Here is a 16,943-nt window from a genome sequence, read left to right as displayed (position 1 = left end):
TTCCTTTTCGTGGAGTGAATATAACGTGGAAAGTGAAAGCATAATCTTAATGTTAAAGTCAAAACCACTCCACTGTAATCATGAACCAGTTTTATAACCCACCGCAGTTTGAATTTTAATTTGATTTCAAACATAATAAAAAAAAACGTGTTAATTGTGTTCATGTATTTTAAAATATCTTTATTTTTTAATTCATAAACATAAAAATACATCTTTTCTTTTTGTAAATATGTTGTTTGTAAAATTTCAAGTCAATCTTTAACATAATAGAAAAATATATCAATGTTACGAATATTTTTTTTCTTACCAAAAAATAATAATTTTTATTTTTATAAATACAAAGAGGGTATTAATTTAATTTTTTAAAAAAATTAATGAACAAAAAAACTAAAAAAAGAGCTGTTAATTTTATTTAAAATCTAAAATAGAAAGTCACATGAGCATGCAAATATTTAACTATGAGTTTTCTTTTTAATTTATGTATTTTTTTATACTAGATGACTTATTTTTATTTATATAAATATATCATGAAAATATAATCAATTCATATAAAAATAAAAGTAAATAGTTTAAAATATAAATTATAATAATCTCTTTAAAACATTATAAAAAATAAAAAAAATAACTATTATTTTTTAAAACTTTTATTAAAAGATGAGATAGAGGGTATAAGGTGATATCTTAATAAAAAAAGACAGTGAAAATTAAAAATACATAAAAATATTACAGTAGGTGACATGTCACCTATTGTAATGTTTTTTTTTGTTATCATCTCTTGTATTTGAAAAATCAAAAATTCAAGTTTTTTTTTAAAAAACTTAGTTTTTAAATTGTTTTTACTTGAAAACTCCTTGAATCCCCCCCCTCCCTAACAAAAATATTCATAAATCACTAATCAACCCTAAAACATCCTGAAAATACATAAAAAAGACAATCAATATAATAAAAAAAACTCCAAAACGGACTTGATTGTTTATTGGAAAAAAAAACACCATCATTAAATTCTAATTGTTAAATACAACTCGTTGATATTAAAATTGATTTTTTTTATTGCTAAAACATGGCTAATCAATAATTTTCTTTTATTTTTATTATTTTTAAATGATTTTTTCTTTTCTTTTAAATTCAAAAACAAAAAAACAAAGAAAATAAATTTTTAGACCGCAATAAAAAATCTAAAAGCTTTGAAAATGACACCTTTTCTCTATGTTTACAGGTCTTAATATTTTAATCTTGTCTTCCTGCTATAGTTTAAAATCTCATCTCGTGAAACTAAGTCATTGAAAAAAAAACTTGAAGGACAAATGTTTTTTTTAAAAAAAGATGAAATAAAAAAAAAGTTTAACTGAGAAGCTGCTAGAAATAAACCTGAGTTCTTTTAATATATTTGTTAACATAAGTAATACAAAAAGACTGTCGTGCTCTTGTTTGAGTTTTGAAAAGGTTTCTCCGAATCCAGAGAGGAAAATAAAAACACGCGGTAATGACTCGGAGTACAATTATAAGCCCATGAAGTGGAACTCGTATATACATACATACATACATACAGGCGTAGGAATATACAGTGGCTGGACCCTTAGGGGAAGGGGACACGTCTATCTTTCTCTCCAAAGTAGTTGCAAGAGATGGGGCGATTAATTTACAGGTTGTCAATGGAGATGATAAGTAAACTTCACAGGTTGTCAATGGCGGAAATAATCATAATAGGACGGGGACCGTCGAAGAAAATAAAAAGAAAACTCACGGGGGATTAATTTACGTTAATGATTTATAACCACACTTTTAAATAAAAGAGTGAATCATTAGGGAAAAGGAACACGATTATCTTTTTATTTTTTTAATTATAAATGTTCATACATCTTAATTAATTTCTAAAATTCTAAAATCAATGAAAAAATAAACCTTCAATAATACTAAAATTTATAATACTAACCAGTTAAAGGTTGCAAGAGATGGGGCGATTAATTATTATGAAAATGGAGATGATAAGTAAACTTCAAAGGTTGTCAGTGGCGGAAATAAAAAGAAAACTCACGTGCGAACGGCCTCGAGAGTGGAGGTAAGGAGGGCTTTTTGGTTAGGCGCAGCATCACATAAGAGGAAAGGCAAGGGTTGTGGCTACCTAACCTAGGCCACAGCTCGTCATCCATGACGTCCCTATCCTACCCTTTTTGGGTAGTCTCACCGTCCTAGGAATTCTAACTTTTACGAGTTTATATTTTAATTTAGCACCGCCACCGTCCTTAGATCTTGCTTTCTTCCTCGCTGTTGCCCAAAACAAAAGAAATGGAGCAGCACTACTCTTAGGGTGTCTTTGTTTTGCATATAATATCTTTTTATCCTTTTTTTTTTCATTTTTAATATAAAACAGACATTAAGAAAGATAATTGAAAGAATTTAATTAATTCTCTAGAGTGTTAATTTAGGGGAAAAAAATGGTAACCTTCAGCACATAATATTAATTAACACAATTATTTAACCAATCCAATCACCATTATCAAAACAACTAAATAACTCCATTATCTCACTACCGCTATTCACTTTATTATATTACTACTATTATTATATTAATTTCCACTTTATAGCATAAGCATTGTGCATGATTTTGTCTACATATTTTGTATTTTTTGATCCAGATGTGGTAGGCTAAATACACTAAATAATTTTTCAAAATTCTAGTTATAAAGTTGAAAATGACTAATGGACGTCTGATATTATTTTCAGTTCGTGTTAAGGGTTTGTTTGACAGTATAGTTGCGATTGCTTTTTAAATAACTTTTCGTGTTAAAATGCACGTCAATGATGTTTTTAAAAATTATTTTTGATATCAGCACATCAAAATAATTTGAAAATACTAAAAACATATTAATTTAAAGTTAATAAAAAAATAAAAAAATTTTAAATTTTATCAAAAATGCTTTTAAAATGCAGAAACAAACAGACCCTAAATGATACGTGTCCGCTTTCTTGATTAATAAAAAATAAGATCAAAGTCACGACAATTCTTGAAAATTATTATTTTTTAGATTCTTATAGGTGGCACCGGCTATACATATCCTGGTCAACTCGGGAGGCTGCTACGTGTCAGTCTATTTGGATTTGATTGAAGTATGTTTGGATAAGATCGTCCTGTATGTCCTGCCGAGGTCGTAGGTTGGTGAAATGGGAAGGAGAGCCGGCTATGATTTGGAGACCTGGTCCTCCCCCTCCATGATTGAGATAGTTGATGCCAGAAAATGAAAGCCTCACCTTCTTACGACGTTAAATTTTTCCTTGGTGTCTTTTGCTGCTTTTTTACAGGACAGCGAAATCACATGTTGAATTTGTGGAAGAATAGCCGGGCTTATCATGCCGACCACAAATTGATTCATTTATGGAATTGCATATGTAATTTAGTTTATTCTTACGTTTAATTATTCCTTTCAAGGCCAGTGTTAATGATTTTCCATTTTAAAATCTTTCAACAACACAAAAAGCCCACCGCGCCGTGTTTTTTAAAAGAATAATTTTTATTATTATTTTAAATAATTTTTATATATATTTTTAAATTGTTTTGATTTGTTGATAACAGAAATAAAATTTTAAAAAAATATAAAAAATATTATTTTACTATATTTTTAAACAAAAAATATCTTGAAAAGTAATGCTATTACAACATCAAATATTGTACATAATTCACTAACTAAATGGCTTCTTCTTCCTTCACAGTTTAAGAGTGACTGGATCGGCTAAATTAAATGGCTAGGACATACGAGGTGTTAGGTGAACCGTTGGTGCCGATGATGTAAATCAGAGGTGAAGATGGTTCAAAGTGAGGTAAAAATCGATAATAAAGGAGAAATATAGAGGCATATAGAAAATGCAAGCGCAAAATTAATTTCATTCTCCGGCTTCTCCTGCTTATTATGATTGTCTTAATACTCAGCTAAAAAATAATTTCTCCAAGACCACAGTAGAAGGCTAAGATGATTTCACAATCCCTCAATAATACAGCTATTAAACCTGGTTTTCTAGGTTGACTAGATGATCATCGACTCAAGATCTGACCTAATTCAGGCCGGGTTTACTTTCGAATCAGAGTGCACATTGACTTGATCGAATTCAAAAGACCTAACAAATCAATCTACTACTTGGTTAACCTAGCAAAATTCAAATGAGACTTGATCGGGTTTTGGATAAATCCAAATGAGACCTAACAAAATAGCATCAAAATATTTTGTTTCGTGTTTTTGTTTTTGAGTTTTATTCAAAATAATGTTTAGGGATAAATGCAGTTGACTTGAAGATTAATCCAATAAACGTACAACCCGAAGGAGGTATAATAACTGTGCTTAATTGATTCAAAATTGAAAGCTAATGACAATGTGAGATCCAATATAAAATCGTGAACCTTTGGAACCTTTTCATTTCTTTGAGCCTGTGCTTAAAACAAAGTGAGAAACGATACTATCTTGCCATTTATAGAAATGATATTAAGTCGAAGTATTTCTAGAAAAGGTACCAAACCTCCATCATTAATTCTAATGCATCACACGGTTTTAAACAAAATCAATGAGAAATTTAAAGATGATTTTTTTTTCAAACAAAAAGATCTTCCTGATCGGGTTTCAGGTGTCCATTGGGTGTTTATTGAACATCCATTTGCAACTTAACCCATACTTAAACCCGAATTAACAAAAATGTCATACTTAATTACAATGTATCATGACCCAAATATGGGTGGTCACTTTAGTGCTATTGTGACTGAAAGAAGGACGAGGAGTCTATTCTATTAAAGAAAAAAAAAACAAAAACATGTGAGATAGTATGCGAGAGAGTGTCCCATTTGTTAGAAGAACAAGGCTAAAAATATACCTAGTCTTGTCCTATTACAACCTCTTCCTATTACTTCAACACTGTTCACTTATATTAGTATAGATTTTATGGAAGGAACATCTAAATCAAATGACAAGAAGGTTATTTTTGTGGTGATGGATAAGTTCAGTAAATATATACACTTTATAACTTTGGCTCATCCCTATCCTGCTACTACGGTGGTTACTATTTTTATGGATAATATCTATAAGCTTCATAGCCTACTGCTAGTATAGTAAGTGATAGAGAATCAGTGTTTTTAAGGCTAAATTTTTTTTATGTTTGTTAGTTATTAGAAAAGTTGGTCAATGAAAAATACTTTTCGGTCAAAGAAAAATTTGGCTTGGTTTTCAGGAAAGTGTTTTCCTTTTATTTTGGGCGGAAAACACTTTCTGGAAGTTGTGAAAAATTTAGAAATATCATATTATTTGTTGATTATATCAAATTTGATCCTCAAACTTTTGATTGTTATATATATATATATATATTTGAATATTTGTTTTTCAATTTCATCTCTTATAATTTAATTTTTATATTAATTTTGGTCCTTATTTTTATAATTGTTATTTGCTTTTTCCTTATCATTTTTCAATTGAAATTTTTTATCTATCAAATTTGATCCTCATTATTTTGATTGTTACTTATTTTATTTGAATAATTTATGAAATGTTAATTATTATTATTTTAATTTCTTCATCTTTCAATTTTTTTTATTTTTTAGATTTGATCTCTATTATTTTGATTATTATTTATTTTATTTGAGATAATTTATGAAATTTTATATATATTTTTTAATTTCATTCTCATTTAACTTTTTAATTTGTAAGATTTATTCCTTATTATTTTAATAAATTTGAAAAAAATAAAATATTAATGAGTTATTTTCCGGCTTATTTTCCATGACATAACCAAATACTGGAAAGTGTTTTCCAACTTATTTTCCATTACACTACCAAACATTAAAAAATAATTCACTTTTCAAAAAAACTACTTGCAATAAACAAACAGGACTTAAATCATTTTTGGAGGAATATATTTACTTACCAAGGAATATAATTGCATTACTCTATAACCTACCATCCCTATAAAGATGGGTAGATAAAATCAGTCAAGAAATGCCTAGAGAACTATTTAAGATGCATAATTGGTAGAGCTCCTAATCAATGGTCAAGGTGGTTATCCTTGGTAGAGTGATGGTATAACACTAATTACTACACTTATAGTAAGTCTACTCCTTATGAAGTTTTGTACGGCCAGGCTTTTCTAATCCACATTCCTTACATTTCTAGAGAGAAGACATGCTCAAACTCATCAAGATTAATCTCAAGTAAGCTCAACATAGGATGATACAGTTAGCAAATAAAAAAAAGGATTGAAAAGGTATTTGTTGTGGGAGTTAAGGTTTATCTTAAACTGCAATCTTCCATAAAAAGACTAGTTGTTAATAAGATCCCACGCAAACTATCAACTAAGCTTTATGGGACTTGTCAAGTAATTGAACGCATTGGTGTAGTGGCATACAAATTGGGGTTGCTTGATTTAGCTACAATTCACATAGTCTTTCAAGTGTGTTGATTAAAATGTCATACTAGAAATAAAAGGGTACGTGAAGAATTACCCATAATTTTGATTGATATTGTATAAAGCATAAAAACTAGGTTGCCACCCAAGTCTTGATTCTTTGAAAGGGTCTACCACCACCAAAGGCCACCTGAAAATTCATCAATGAGTTCTCTTTAAGATTTCCTCAATTTTCCCTGGAAGGACAAGGATCCTTTGATGGGAAGAGAATTTTCACAGGTCTTGCAAGGAAAAAAAGAGTAATAGGGGAAAAGAAATTAGGGCTGGATGGATTTTAAATTACATGATCGTTAAGGTTACTGTATTGATGGCCAAAACGCATCGTTTACTTTATGTTTTGATTTTACTATGTTAAGAGACATGCCACGTATTGGCTTATTTGTAGAATAATGTTAGCTGTTGTCTAGAAGGAATATTTGGAGCTACATGTAGCAGAATGTCAGCAAGAATGATGGGCATGAATCTCTCTCTCTCTCTCTCTCTCTCTCTCTCTCTCTCTCTCTCTCTCTCTCTCTCTCTTATTCTTCTTCTTCCAAATCTTTGACCTCCACTGATCCAGTAATGCCATTGCTGGAACTTGGACATTAATCATCCCTTGCAGGAAAACACGTCCGGATATCATCCTGGTTAGTACTCATTTTATCAAAAACTTGCTCCAAGGATCAAGTCCATTGTCACCACCCACCAAAGGAATACGCTATCAACATATTCATATCCAGAAGTCAGGAAGTCCTACCTTAAATAGGTTGTTTAGCCACATTGCCAAGAAGAAATCATTTTCATCATCAGAAGATATTTTGAGTGTTTATGTGGGCTCAAGCTGATAATGCGTGTCGAAGTGAAACAGGGCCCAAGCTTAAAAAATAGCTTCTTGCAGCAGCAGTCACTTAAAAACATGCATTGTACTTACTGTATGGAGAACACTGCACACAAGAGGTGCTGAAAGTAAGAATACACAGGTTGAACATAGAATTCGGCCAGGCAAGATATAAATAACAAGCGAACATATCATGCAGGCAATGCGAAGCTCTCCTGTGTCCAGTGGGGAGGATCCATCACTGCACAAGGATCTGATTTCTCAAAGTCGGCAACCTGCAACAAACAAGAGTACACAACAGTTTTAATGATAGCATTCTGATTACAATACCATACGAGAAACCTGAGACAATAGGAAAAGAAAAAAAAGTGACAGTATGAATAGTCTTACCTTTTCTTTGCAGCTTGGGCAGTAGTGATGCTTGTGCCAGAGGCAGTCCATAGAAGGGCAAAGAAAGCAAAATCCAACCATCAAAGGCATCATGCAACCAACAACAGCTGCCAAACTAGGCTTTGATCTGTGTCACGAAATGTCATCTATTCAGGAGAGAGAGGATCAATCCATGGAAGAAAAGACAGGACAATAATAGAGTCTGTGAACTTCAAAAACTATTGTAAAGGTTGGATGATAGTTTTGCCCTTTTCTGTTTGTGCGGTCCTCCTCTCCAACAAAGGAGAAAAGCTCTATACAAACGGAAAAGCTATGCATAAAAACTCCTATTAACTGAACTGGCAGTAATGGATAGTGTTACATTAGAGATTTGTAAAATCATTTTACTAAGAGTTCATTTGGTATGACTCACAAAAATAACCTTGGCTTTGAGTCGATTGATCAAAAGTTATTTTTCATAACCAACTTATGACAAAAATGAGTTAGGTTACGAGCATGTCTAGCAAAAAATGACTTAAGAACATTTTTTTTTTTTTAATATAAGAGGTCGTGTAAGGAATCGACAAGTTCAAAGGTAAGAATTTTAACGCTTGAGTAAAGCGGCATTCTAACTCAATTTTGTAAACCTTTTGATTTAAATCAAGAGTAAAGCGGCATTCTAACTCAATAATATTGGTTCAATAAAAGGCTGAGAGTGGCAACAGCTTTACTAATCTCGGTTAGATACAGTATTATGTGAATCGAAAAGGAAATAAATAGAGGTGAAAAAAAGAGAGGAAGAAATAACTTCATTATAAGATTCCAACAACAAGAAGGATCCCAAGAAATGCCAGAAAACACATGGAAGATCAATGCCATAATGCACACAGAGAAAAGGGTTTCCATTCCCATTTCCATTGCAATAGCTCATGAAACCAAGTTGAAATAACAGGCTACATTAGGAGAAAGTTCATTATTTTTTCTGGAAAAACTATACCTCTACGACAGGAAAGCCAACTCACATTTATACCTCCACCATGATCCTGGAATTAAACTTAGAAGGTTTTGCAATTAACTGTACAATATGATTTTGTAACCATACATTTGAAAGAAAAAAACAGTACTCCTTCTATAATGGCAGCTCAATTTTGCATAAATAATTACTACTGCAATTTTATCATGAAGATATTAAAAATTAAAAACATATATATGATTTTGTAACCTATAAGCAACAGAGAGAATTAAGTAATGAAAGATAAGTTTTAATTACCTAACGACGGTAACGCCAGAATTACCACAGTGGACGCAGTTAAAAGGAGCAGGGGTGTCGCGATACATAGTCTGTTGAATCGGGATCCCCCTTGGATCGCCGACGATTGCGTTTGGCGGTATAGCTCCGGCTTGGTACGGGTTCTGCCCAGCGTAGTAAGGAACTCCGATGACAGGTTCGTCCTTTTGCCCCATTTTCAATGGATTTTGTGATTAGAGATCGACGAGGAAGGATTTTTTGTTCTTGTTTGCAATGAGCAATGGTCCTCTCGGTGTTGGAACAATTTTTAGAGGAGGTTTCTGTCGTTGAAAGCAAAGCTGGAACGCTAGTCTACATTGACTATTAAATTATAATACAAAATAAATTTGTCGGATTGACAAGGTGGAAGATGAACGATGCATTGTGCCTGGCCGGCTGGCCCTGTTAATTTTCCATCAAATTAGTTTTTTTCTTTCTTTCTTAATGATGTTGAAGGGAAAAAAAAAAAAAAAAGTCCTTGCGGTCTTTGAGTGCATTTATTTTGCATAAAACATTTTTCTTCTGTTTTTTTTTTAAAATTTGTTTTGATCCATAACATATATTTTACTTATAATTAGCTTTTAAAAGTTTATTTATTATCATAGTAGCGGTTGTTTTTATTTGAAAATAATATTTTTTACTTGAAAATAATATTTTTTTTAATTTTTAAAATTAACAATCAAAATAATTTGAAAACCCACAATTTAAAATAAAAAAATAATCTTTAAATTCTTTTAAAAATATTTTTAAAACATAAAAATAAACATGCATTAAATTTTATTAATTTATTAAAAAGCATTGTGATATATTATCATCATTATATTTTTCATACCATTACTTATTATATATTATAAAAAAAATTCAATGTAAATTATTTCATGAGGGATTACAAAATGCTATTTTTGTTTTCATTGATGAGAATATTTTCGAATTGGTTTGTGCATTAACTAAGAATAACCCCTTCTCAAGGGATGTTGGAGCCATCGAAATGGGCCTTAAGCCCATGGTTTCTCAAAGAGTTCAGACCCATGGGCCACGACAAGGCGCTTCAATCTAAAGCCCAACAGCCAAGCCGTTCCCGATGTCTCTTCTTGCTAGACTCGCGCCATGTCTCAAAAAATTCATTGGCAAGCGTCGTTTTGCATTGAGGTCAGCCATATTACGTGTCTGTTTGAAACTTTCGCATCTGTTGCGGTGCAAGGAAAAATAAAGTTTATGTAAAAATATTTTTTAAAATAAAATAAATAAAGGATATAAGGGATTTGTTCATTATCGTAAAGCAAATATGCAATACAAGATTAGAATATAAAATATTAAAAAGATAAAAAAAATAATCAAGTGTTCATATGACCACATATATCCCTTATATCCTTTCTTTATTTTATTACGTGTCTTTCCTTTATAACCGGTTGTGGTTATTGTTGTCCTCAGAAAAACACTGGATTCTCTCCTTTTTATCTCTGTTGTTTAGTTGTGGAGCTGGCACCATATTATTGGGTAGCTTAGATTTGGTCTGTTACCGTTCTAATGCCCCGTTTTTATATTGGTTCATTATATATTTGAATTTTTTTATTATTTAAATTTTTTTAATGTTTTAATATTAAAAATAATTTTTATTAAAAAAATACTATTTTAATTTTATTTTCAAGTGAAAAACACATTTGACTGCTGCTTTTACTATAAATATCAAGTTTGTTTTTTGTTTTGAGGCTGCCATATATGGTTAAAAAGTTTTATATCTGAGCTTAGAATAATAAATTTCATTTCTAGGCCATTGAAATATACAGTGACAATTAATTGCTGTTTTCAAGGTTAAGAATAATAAAAATGGTAATTAAAGTAAACATATCAACATCAAGTATTTAGCTATAAAATAAAGGTTAAGAGAAAAAAAGTGATCATTGAGCATATTTATATTGAATTGATAATCATAAATTCTTTAACTAATGGCATGCCACCATTTAAATTCAAGAATCATGCAGTGAAAATGAAACTTAGTTCATCATGTGATTTTAGTTGTACGAAGTATATTATTTTTTAAAAAATTTTATTTATTATTATGTTTTCTCATATTTATAAGCACCTTAATTTATTTGAGAAAACTCGTATGTATAGAAAAAAGAATAAACATAAGGTTTATTTGTTTAGTGAGATTGCCACACAAAAATTAATACTCTGAAAGTTACATGCATTATATTGTAATATATTAAATGTAATACTTGTTATTAGAGAACTTATCATAATAATTCATGCATTTGTTTTAAAAATAAAAAATAAAAAATAAGAATAAGTTAAGACATTGTGTTAAATATATTGACCAAGTGGGAGAATATTAAAATCACGTTTTACTACATCCTTTTTAATATAGGATTCATTTTTTCAAGAACTCCCATATTAAATGACAATAAAGTTATAAATCAATTAAGAGTTTAACGAACTCCTGTTATATAAATACAAGCTATTACTTTACTTACAGAAATATAATATTAAATTTTAGTATGTCAGAGTTGAAAAGCATCAAAACTTTTTTTAAAAAATTCCATGGGTATATATATTTTGATATACTTATTTTTTCTAGTACAAATTATTTTAGAAATATATTTAGATATATATCAAGTATATAAGAACATACAAGACACCTTAAGTAGCACTCATTTTTAATTACACATGCTCAGATTATTTTCCCATTTCCATATATACTCGTTTTCTCTCTATGGAACGGTGAAGGGATTTTAACAAAATTGTTTGCGCCAGTTAATGAGTGAAAACAAGGGCCCAGAAAACATTCCCCGCCATTCGACCACATAGCCATCGTAAAGGGAGGAGGCATGCGACAAACCTTGTGAATTCGTACATGCATGATTTATATAAGCAATTAGTACTTAAGCAAAAAATAGAAATATCTATATATGCCATCGCATGTAGTTAATTTGCAGAACTCAAATATTATGCAAGAAGCTGTGGAGCCACGGGCATTAATTTTTTTTATTTTTTTTTAATGCAATGGCAGAGATAGCAAGGAGCACACTGAGGCCACTAAGGGATGTTCCCTTCATGCGCAATGCTAAACCTCATCTCGTAACGTGCAGAGAATGAATAGGGAAACTCGAAACACCAACTCCAACATACAGTAGTTAGCACCAGTCAACATTGTTAAAATAAACCATTGTTTTAAATGAATTAAACCGTGCTATATATATCAAACTTTACATTAAAGAAGTAAAATTTGAGGTTTGGTATGATGGGTGACACACATTTCTCAAATAATACACCAGACAGTGATATATCCCGAGGACTCCAGCTGGGGAAGCCAGAACCAGAAGGGAATATTAGTGCAGACTGCACACAAACACACACACACACACACACACACACACACACACAGTGAAAGAAAGTGGGAAAGGGAATGGTGTCAAGACTGACAAGAGTTCAGAATAGATTCCACAGCAGAAAAAAAAACCGATCCATATTGTGGCCTGTAGTAGTATTCCAAAGGAGAGGGTCCCGATTACCCCATCTCGTGAAGTTCTACGTGTACGTATATAACTTTACAATATTCTTTTCTGTGAAAATATAACATGTATAATAAATAATATAAGTGCTTATAAATCTTCTTCTTCTTCTTTTTTTAAACTTTAAACAGAGAGGTGGCTGCCCCAATACATTCGGCCTGCCGACTCTTATTTGTATGGTCGTCTGTTTCTCCTTGTCCATTACTTATACTGTTCCTTGCTCTTGAATTTGTGATCAAGATCATTGCAGAATCAAAATTTAAGGACCTTCACTTTCAAGTTTCTAGTCTCTAGCCTTCAGATTTAAAAGTTCACGCTTCAATAAACAAAAGGGGGTTTGGCATATTACAACATACCATCAGCACTCGAGATTCTTTTAAGGTATGGTGTCCAGTGAACTGGGTTGTGTGGTCCTCGATCATACCCTTATTACTAAAGAACCAAAACATAAATAAAAAAAAATTAACAAAAAAAAATATTGTCAGGATTTCTCTACATGCAATTAATCATGACAATAATTATCTTTTTTGGTCAATTTAATCTGTGAGGTTTCTTAATTATATATATGCACACCTCTCTTTTAATTCGGTGCTAAAAATCAGAAGGCACTTCTTTAAGCCAAAGCAAACACCTGGTTTTGCAAGTTTATTCGAATTTTATTGTTTTTTTGTTTGCAAACGCGATAATCTTGTGGAGAATATAATAAATATGTTTTGGACTTTTTACACACACGCACGCTATTGACTTATTATATTAGGGTTGAAATCCAACTGCAAATTTGACAAAAAAAAAAAGGAGAAATTATTAGGTAACTTTATTTACCGTTCTTGACCGTGAATCAATCAATTTTATGATAATCTACCATTCAATTTAGCAATATATATCATCAATATTTAAAATAAATAAATGATTTTTCTAAGATGAGAGAAAAATGATTTTGTTTCCTAATTAATATGGTTAAATAATTAAGATGGTATATTCTTATACAACTGGTTATTGCATAGTTTAGAATGGTAAAATGATTGGATTTACCTAGTAAATTATATATCATCTTAAAATTATGCTAGGCGATAACATTATGTGTTAAATTCATAGATCCTAGAAGGTACAAAAAAAAAGAAAAAAAATCATCGGAATATATATAATTAGTGGGGTTCTCATAACAAGTCCATCTTCTAAAACTATATTACTTTAATTAATATACTATTAATTAGCTATGTTTCGATCTATTTCCTCATCCGATGAGTTCTATATATGAGAGTTTATATGAAGGGAGAAAGCTCTGCGTCTTTATAATGTATATATCCGAAATCCCGAGTCCATTCTGATGAACAAAAGGGAGTTCTATAAGCAATCTCTCCTGAAATGAATTATTCGTAAAAGAAAACAGAAGAAAAGGGCAATTTGTAAATCATTTGCCGACCATGATAACATGCAAAAAGCATACAAAGTAGCTTTTCAATGGAAAGCAGTTCGAACGAGAACGATGGGCAGCCACACAGAGAAGAAAGAAAGAAATTTCTCCGTTACTCAAGCAGCTGATCTAATCTTCGAATTGTTTTGGCATTAGTGTTTTTCTCAGTACTATTCTTTGGGGTTGGTGTGGACTAATAGTTTTAGTTTATCAATTATATACACTTAAATATTAGTTAAACGCCAAATAGCTCGACATTGCAATCTCAAGTTTTCCTATTCAATTTGGTGAGTCTCTGCCACGGTACGGCAAGTAGAGAAGGCTTCTCTTATTTTTCAGTGCTATTCTTTCGGTAAATATGCAAGGTTATGTATCCAAACACGTTTACTTTTGAGTGTTTTTTAATTTTAGTTGACTTTGTGAATGAGTACAGTATTAGAAGATGCATGCTCCTCATAAACTGATGGTGAACCCCCCCTCATAAATTCATCCTCCTGGTGTGAAGAAAATGCCGACCGAAAGGACGTCTTCCAAGATTTAATTATTATAAATTAGCAAAAGGTTGTCTCAGACCTCCAGAAACAATATTCTAACATTTGGATTATTGAGTTTCCTCAACGATATCCCTTAATCTCACACGACAAGACAACGGATCTGAGCTGGCTTGAGTGTTTAAGCACAAATTCAAATGCATAGTGAACCATTAATTCCTCAAATGATCTAGCAACATAAGACCATGAGCTAGTTAAAAACCCCAAGAAAATAAAATGCTTAAACCTACGACTATGAAGACATAAAGGCGCAGGATTGTCCCTGGTGTTCATTTATTGTAAAATAAGGCAAGTTGGGTGGATAGCTGACCAGGGAATGTCCCGCTCATAAAAGATAAAATAAAAAAAAATGGTCACCAACTTTTATAGAACTCCTCACAAACTGTCAAACAAACTTCCGGCATTCTCTTCGGCAATCGCGTTTTTACCGGATCGATTCTCTCAGGAAAAGAAGAAAAAAACCCTCTTTTTCAAGAATTTGAAGCTAACACGAACCCCTTTTTCTCTTTTTCTTAATAATCATGATCATGACCCGACATTAACTCACCATCAATTGATAGTATGGATGGGCGTGCACCACGCTCCATCCTCTGCGTGTGTGATGTTGAATCCCGATAAGGTGATGTGAGACAAAATGCATCCCCAGTGGTTCCCTGGTGCTGACAGCTCTGGTCCCACCCAGGGTTTTGTGCAAGATTCCCACGCGCAGTTACAGCCAGTATATGTAGAATTGGAGTCCAACGTTTGTACACCTCTAATATAATCTCTCCCCTTCTCCCACAAGTTCTCTCCTCTTCGTATTATTACTACTACTAGACAAATATTCCCTTCAAAATCTCAACCCCTAATCCCTTTTATCTCCTGTTCTCTTTCCCTTTCTATCTTATAGACCCCCTTCTCTCTCCCTATTTCTTGTTTAATCTTCTTTAAATACATATTCACACCTTGATTCTTAGTTGTGGAAGAAACGAAGGTAAGGAATGACAGCTCCAAACATGGCAGCAATCACAGCATCTTTGGAGAGGTCTCTTCAAAACTGTTCTCTAAATCACCACCACCATCATCAAAGTAGTGGTATTTTGGGTGGCGGGAGAGAAGAGAGGTCATCGAGTTCAGATGAGTTAGATTCACAGAATCATTTACAACAAAATTCTGATACCTCCTTGGAGCTTAAGTCACATCTCTCTCTTCCTTACCATTGGGAACAGTGTTTAGATTTGAAGGTAAACAGACCCTTTTAGATTTGAAGTCACTTTCTATCGATTACAGTTACAATAAATGGAGATCTTGTATTTTGGTTTCCCTTTTGTTTTGTTATATATATGGTGTCTTTTAATTCTTCACTGTCTTTCATTTACTGATTTGTATTTAATGCTTGCTTTCTGCTCTCACCTCCTCCCACATATATAAGATTAAAAAATAGGGTTTCCTTTTCCTTGCCCCCCCCCCCCCCCCCCAGAAAGAACCCTAAAAAGAGAATAATACTTTCTCAATTAGTTTTGGTTTTGCCCCCTTTGAATCTATCCCAAGATTTGGTTTGCATTTCTAGAGTGAAATAAAAAGAGAAATCATGTCTAGGTAAAATTTGTTCCTTTAACAATGAATGTTCAATTTTGTTTACATAAAAGGTAAAGTGTTTTCAGGGTTTGGTATTGGGTAGGTACATTTTGATGAAGATGGTCGAGAATAAAAAAATGGAAATACGGCATAGTATACTTTTCTGCTTTTACTAGTTCATGTCACTGGATGTATAGGCAGCAGAAAAACATTTTCTTCATGGTGGCCATTAATTCAATAGCTAAATTATGATGGTCATTGCTTCTTGCTTTTTCTTCTTTCATAAATTATATTCTGATCATGAATCGTATCTTTGTTTATGGCGCTACTCTTTTTTTTTTTGCTTTTTCATAAATTACTTTTTTTCCTGGGTGTAAATGCAGACAGGGGAGGTATACTACATAAACTGGAGGAATGGAATGAAAGCAAGAGAAGATCCAAGGATCACACAAGAATACAATGGAGATTTCTACTCAGAAGATGACAGCTCATATGATAGCGAGGAGTCATCATCAGAATCATCTCCTTCTTCCTCGAGAGAGCATTATCATAAAAGGCTACAGAAAGAAGACCATGTCTTGGTTGTGGCTGGTTGCAAGAGCTGCTTCATGTATTTCATGGTCCCAAAACAGGTGGAAGTTTGCCCCAAGTGTAATGGCCAACTTCTTCACTTTGACAGATCTGAAAATGGGTCGCCTTGAATCAGATTTCTTGTTTGATTCTTTTTCTTTGTTTCTGTGTTGTTTTTCTTCCGTTCTGGAAACTCATTTGTGTGCTTTTGATGGAAATTCAATGCGGAAAGATCATGAAACGCGTGACAAATGAGTTGTTACTTAGCTTACTACTAGTATTCTACCAGATCTTTCTTTGTTTGTTTGTTTTTTTTTATATAGTTATTTTGTACCATTGCTTTATTATGGAAGCCATTGACGTTGCCGAAGAGTCCTTAGGGCCAGTGGCAAGGTTAATATACTCGAAAGAACAGTTTCTTTTTTGTCAA

The 16,943-nt window shown here is 32.1% G+C and overlaps 2 protein-coding genes across 2 annotated transcripts; one reads left to right on the top strand and one right to left on the bottom strand.

The window, feature by feature from the left end:
* Positions 1 to 7,291: 7,291 nt before the first annotated feature.
* LOC133701310 (GSH-induced LITAF domain protein-like) lies at positions 7,292 to 9,329 on the bottom strand. The gene is made up of 3 exons (XM_062125184.1): positions 8,892 to 9,329; positions 7,643 to 7,769; positions 7,292 to 7,527 (listed from the first exon to the last, which is right to left on the bottom strand). Exons 1-3 carry the CDS (start codon positions 9,083 to 9,085, stop codon positions 7,444 to 7,446), a joined length of 405 nt encoding a protein of 134 aa, XP_061981168.1. The 5' UTR covers positions 9,086 to 9,329; the 3' UTR covers positions 7,292 to 7,443.
* Positions 9,330 to 15,135: 5,806 nt separating this feature from the next.
* Positions 15,136 to 16,943, top strand: LOC133690085 (protein CURLY FLAG LEAF 1-like). Its single transcript, XM_062110262.1, has 2 exons — positions 15,136 to 15,609; positions 16,327 to 16,943. Exons 1-2 carry the CDS (start codon positions 15,367 to 15,369, stop codon positions 16,642 to 16,644), a joined length of 561 nt encoding a protein of 186 aa, XP_061966246.1. The 5' UTR covers positions 15,136 to 15,366; the 3' UTR covers positions 16,645 to 16,943.

Source organism: Populus nigra, chromosome 1, assembly GCF_951802175.1.
Source record: "Populus nigra chromosome 1, ddPopNigr1.1, whole genome shotgun sequence".
NCBI classification, from domain to species: domain Eukaryota; kingdom Viridiplantae; phylum Streptophyta; class Magnoliopsida; order Malpighiales; family Salicaceae; genus Populus; species Populus nigra.
The sequence above is the reverse complement of the archived record's forward strand: the minus strand, read 5'-3'. Positions and strand labels throughout refer to the sequence as shown.

Excerpts from the sequence above, each read along its gene's own strand:
- LOC133701310 (XM_062125184.1), bottom strand. The coding sequence starts at position 9,085 with ATGGGGCAAAAGGACGAACCTGTCATCGGAGTTCCTTACTACGCTGGG. Across the intron at positions 7,770-8,891 it reads TCTGGCGTTACCGTCGTTAG|ATCAAAGCCTAGTTTGGCAG; the intron begins GTAATTAAAACT and ends TTCGTGACACAG. Across the intron at positions 7,528-7,642 it reads GCCCAAGCTGCAAAGAAAAG|GTTGCCGACTTTGAGAAATC; the intron begins GTAAGACTATTC and ends TGTTTGTTGCAG.
- LOC133690085 (XM_062110262.1), top strand. The coding sequence starts at position 15,367 with ATGACAGCTCCAAACATGGCAGCAATCACAGCATCTTTGGAGAGGTCT. Across the intron at positions 15,610-16,326 it reads AACAGTGTTTAGATTTGAAG|ACAGGGGAGGTATACTACAT; the intron begins GTAAACAGACCC and ends GTGTAAATGCAG.